Below are 3,963 nucleotides of genomic sequence, written 5' to 3' on the forward strand. Positions count from 1 at the left end.
CCGACTTAAAAACATGTATATCTAAAACTATGATGTTTTTGTGTTCTATTTTATATATATTATTTTATGATTTAGTTGAAATATCTTTTGTTAACAACATTTGTTATTATTTTTTTAAAGTAATATACAGCTTTAAAATGTAAAATTTAGAGTTTTAAAATGTTTTATTTTAATTATTAATAGTTTCAAGTTGTTTTGTAAAATTTTAGATATATATGACAAGTATTCAACTAAAGTTGATGGAATTGGGTATATCATGTCATTTTCAGATTCTAAATACCCGAACCCGACCCGGACCCGATATGGACCCGAAAAATTACGGATATTTTATGGGTATTTTAATTATAGACCCGAACCGGCCTGGACCCGAGAAGAACCGACCCGAACCCGAACAGAAAATTTCTAAGTACCTATTGGGTCTAAATATTTAGGATCCGAAAAGATCTGGACCCGAAAAGAACCGGCCCGAACCCGACCCGAAGACCCGAACGCCCAGGCCTAATCGTGATGTTAAACCTAACTAAATTGAATTTGCGATATCCCCATCACTCTTTTTGAAATGCCATTAATAACTTACCTAGGATGCCATATTGTTGCCAGAAAGATATGGTCGTACAGACTTCAAAATTAAGATGAGTGGTATGAGATTAGGAGTAATGAACGTTTTTCCTAGGCAAGGTAGTTGGTTTGAGACTTTGTGCCTTCTACTTAAGCATGTGTTGCAGGAGCCAAAAACGAAAAAAAAAACTGTAGGGCTATCAGAAGCCTGGATCATGAGTAAAGTATATGTTGATTGTTGTGATTGTTGTGATTGTCAACAGATGAAGATTTGGATGGTAGTTCAGTATCGAAACGACCTAGAATGTTTTGATCTTCTGCTATCAACTTGTAGAGTTTTTATGTATCTTGATATTGTATATAGAAAGACTCTGCAAGTTATAGAAGAAGATCCAGACATAGGTCATCTTGATAAAGTGCCATTTTGTGAGACACCGGATCCATTGCAGCCGAAAAAGGGAAAACTAATTTTTGATTATGTATAATGTTCAATGAAATGTCCCAGACAGGTATCGTTCAAGGGAACTGCCTTTCCATGGACCCGCTTATATAGCACGAGTAGGTAGAATGAACATTATTGTAGTGAAAAAGCTTATAGTTCTTCATAAGAGAAATGACAATGGACGAATCATCTGATTATCAAAAAAGGGTATATTTTAGATTTTCTGTTAGTACTGTGACAAGTTCTCCAGTATTATTGTTGCCCAACATTTTGATTGTTTTGTTGGCTACCTCTCCCTATGCTAAGTTCTTATCTCCATTTTCATGGAAAAGAAAAAATGTTCATGTTGTTTCGTTAACTACCTCTATAACATTTTATTTTTTTGAACATACATATCTATAAGATCTTATCTCCATTTTCATTTATCTTTAATTTGCAGTCCCATCCATGTATGGTTTCAAGACCTCTGCTCATTACTGCAGCTCCAGGTATGAACTTAAGATTCCACGTCAGTTGAGGATTATAGTCTCCAACTTTTGCAATTCTTCTTCTAAATGATACATTATAAACTCAAGTTAATGTGGGTCTTTTGCTTTTGCATTTTCTGATGGGAATCTCTGTTCATTCAAGTTTGCAGTAGTAGATGTAAAGGTACGGACTTAAAGGCGCACTGTCAGTAGAGGTGGATTGGTATATCTTAGATTGATATTTTTTTTAGTTCAATCTTTTTATTCACCGACAGCTAAGGTAGAGTAGCTACCGTAGGACTGTTCATTTCTATGGTGTTTGGTATGGACACAAACTATGGCTGTACTTTCGATGATGCCTTGATGGGTTTCAACTTTCAACCACCCTAATGTGGAACCTAGCTAAATTAATTTGAATATTGCATGAATTTATCAAATTGGCATGTGAAAAAATGAGTGGTCTAAGATTAGAATAACTAAAGTGTTTTATATATAAGGTAGTTGATTGGAGACTGTGTTTTCTACTTAAGCATGTGTTGCAAGAAACAAAAGTTAAAAGTCTATGGAGGGAGCTGAAGCCGGGGTTACTAGTGAAGCTGTGTCATAGAGTATCGGAGATGGTAGCTCAAGAAGTAAATTTGAATGGGAGATCGAGTAGAAGCACTCAAGATGAAAATATCTATGAGAAATTGAAGAAGGCTGCTCAAGATGGACACATAGAAAGACTCTACAAGTTGATAGCAGAAGATCAAAACATTTAATGTCAATTTGGCAAAAATGTTCCTTTTTGTGAGACACCAGTACTACACATTGCAGCTGAAAAAGGGCAAACCCATTTTGCCATGGAACTCATGACCCTTAAGCCGTTGCTTGCTTCAAAGCTAAACGTTTCAGGTTTCAGCCCTATGCATTTAGCTCTGCAAAACAACCACATTAAATTGGTGAGAGGGTTTGTGGCACTCGACAGCAGCTTAGTCAGAATCAAGGGAAGAGGAAGGATTACTCCTTTGCATCATGTGGCTCAGACAGGTGATGCAGAATTGTTGAGTGGAACTCTTGTTAGCTTGTCCTTCTTCCATAGAAGATTTGTGAGACAGCTTTGCACATTGCTGTGGAGAACCAACAGCTTAAGGCATTTAAGGTTCTATTGGGATGGCTCAAGAGAGCAAACAGGAAGGAAATCTTGGACTGGAAGGATGAAGATGGTAACACAATATTCCATATTGCTGCATCAATAAATCAGACTGAGGTAAAATGTCTCTCTTATCTTATTTAGTTTCTCCTTTCCCCCAAAATCCTTGTGGCTGTTACTCATGGAAGTGGATAGGTGTGCTTTCATGCTTAAAAGCTGTTGTTTTAACTAACGAACATGTGGGACTAATTTGCTTTCTTTGTTCCCAAATTTCTTATCAATGTTTCTGTGGCAATGGGTATATGAGTATATATATGTTTATGTCTCGCATGCTTATCAATGGTTGATTGATGCAGGTGATGAAGTTACTTCATTTTGAGTTTGTTATCAAGTTCCAAAAGCTAAGGAGAGAGAGTGTCTCTTGTTACCATGGCAATAACAGGACCAGAGCTAAGGAAGTCACACAAGCCATTGAAGAAAGGTCTTTCCTTAAGATCATGGTAATGCTTCTGAGCGAAATCTTTGGAAGGAACAACGACCTTGATCCCAACAAGCTTGAATCCCTTGCGTTCGAACCGAGAAATGATCTCTGATATCTGTTGGTTCATGAGATAAGAGATTAGCACACATATGAATCAAGACTAAAATTTACCAGTCCTCCATCAGGCTTGATAGCGATGAACGTGCGTTCCATCTGATTTGGAAAGCAACGTTCAGCGATCAAGAGCATAAAGAAAACAAAATGAAAATGGATGATTATTGTTACCTCAGCAGCAAGAACCTCCTGATCTTGAACCATGTAGGCTGTAACAGAAATAAAAGATTAACATATGTCAACGCTTCCATAGTAAAGTGGTGAAAGTTTCGAACTTTGTCCTATTCTAGGAAGCCAAACTAATTCAAAAAATAAACAAAAGATTTGGCAGCGTAATATTCAAATAATGTGGGTAAACCTGCAGCAGGAAGAGCCAAGAGTCCAGTGATCCAGCGATCTTGCAAAGTTAGATGCATAGAGAGGGATCTTTGCAGATGCAGTGACCGCTGCTGCTGCACCAAGACAACGTTAGAAATCCAGATTCTTCTTCTTTGTCATTGCTGAATCAAGACAGAGATAGAGAGAAGAATAAACTAACCGGAGAAGAAACGAGCGTTCTTAGCTGAGGAAAGAAGAGACCTTGCTGATTTGGAAGCAGATCTGCAGATTTGAGAGCTCATCGTTTTTTAGATTTTAGTGAGAGTGATGAATAGAACCTTCAAGTGAAGAAAAGGTCTCGGAAAATGTGAACAAACATGATGAGATCTGTTTGTCGAATTTTATACCCACGTGTTTCAGGTCGATCTATCGGGTCAGAAGCCCTACCTAC

At 37.4% G+C, this 3,963-nt stretch overlaps 1 protein-coding gene across 11 annotated transcripts in view; it reads right to left on the reverse strand.

Annotated features, from left to right (window-relative positions):
* Nucleotides 1–3,963, reverse strand: part of LOC106319096 (nucleoside diphosphate kinase III, chloroplastic/mitochondrial-like) — a 13,963-nt gene extending 10,000 nt beyond the window's left edge. Inside the window, exons 1-6 of one of the 11 annotated variants that reach the window (XR_001265430.1) lie at nucleotides 3,733–3,935; nucleotides 3,553–3,643; nucleotides 3,366–3,403; nucleotides 3,028–3,293; nucleotides 2,471–2,693; nucleotides 469–2,384 (exon numbers count right to left, since the gene is read on the reverse strand). Coding sequence is in view for 1 of the 11 variants with exons in the window: in XM_013757328.1 (XP_013612782.1) it covers nucleotides 3,028–3,195; nucleotides 3,366–3,403; nucleotides 3,553–3,610 (264 nt within the window). In the remaining 10 variants the exon portion in view is untranslated. Of the gene's footprint in view, nucleotides 1–468; nucleotides 2,385–2,470; nucleotides 2,694–3,027; nucleotides 3,294–3,365; nucleotides 3,404–3,552; nucleotides 3,647–3,732 lie in introns of those variants that run through there. The other 10 variants (XR_001265429.1, XR_001265427.1, XR_001265428.1 and 7 more) reach the window with 10 other exon arrangements.

This window comes from Brassica oleracea, chromosome C9 (assembly GCF_000695525.1).
Source record: "Brassica oleracea var. oleracea cultivar TO1000 chromosome C9, BOL, whole genome shotgun sequence".
NCBI lineage: Eukaryota > Viridiplantae > Streptophyta > Magnoliopsida > Brassicales > Brassicaceae > Brassica > Brassica oleracea.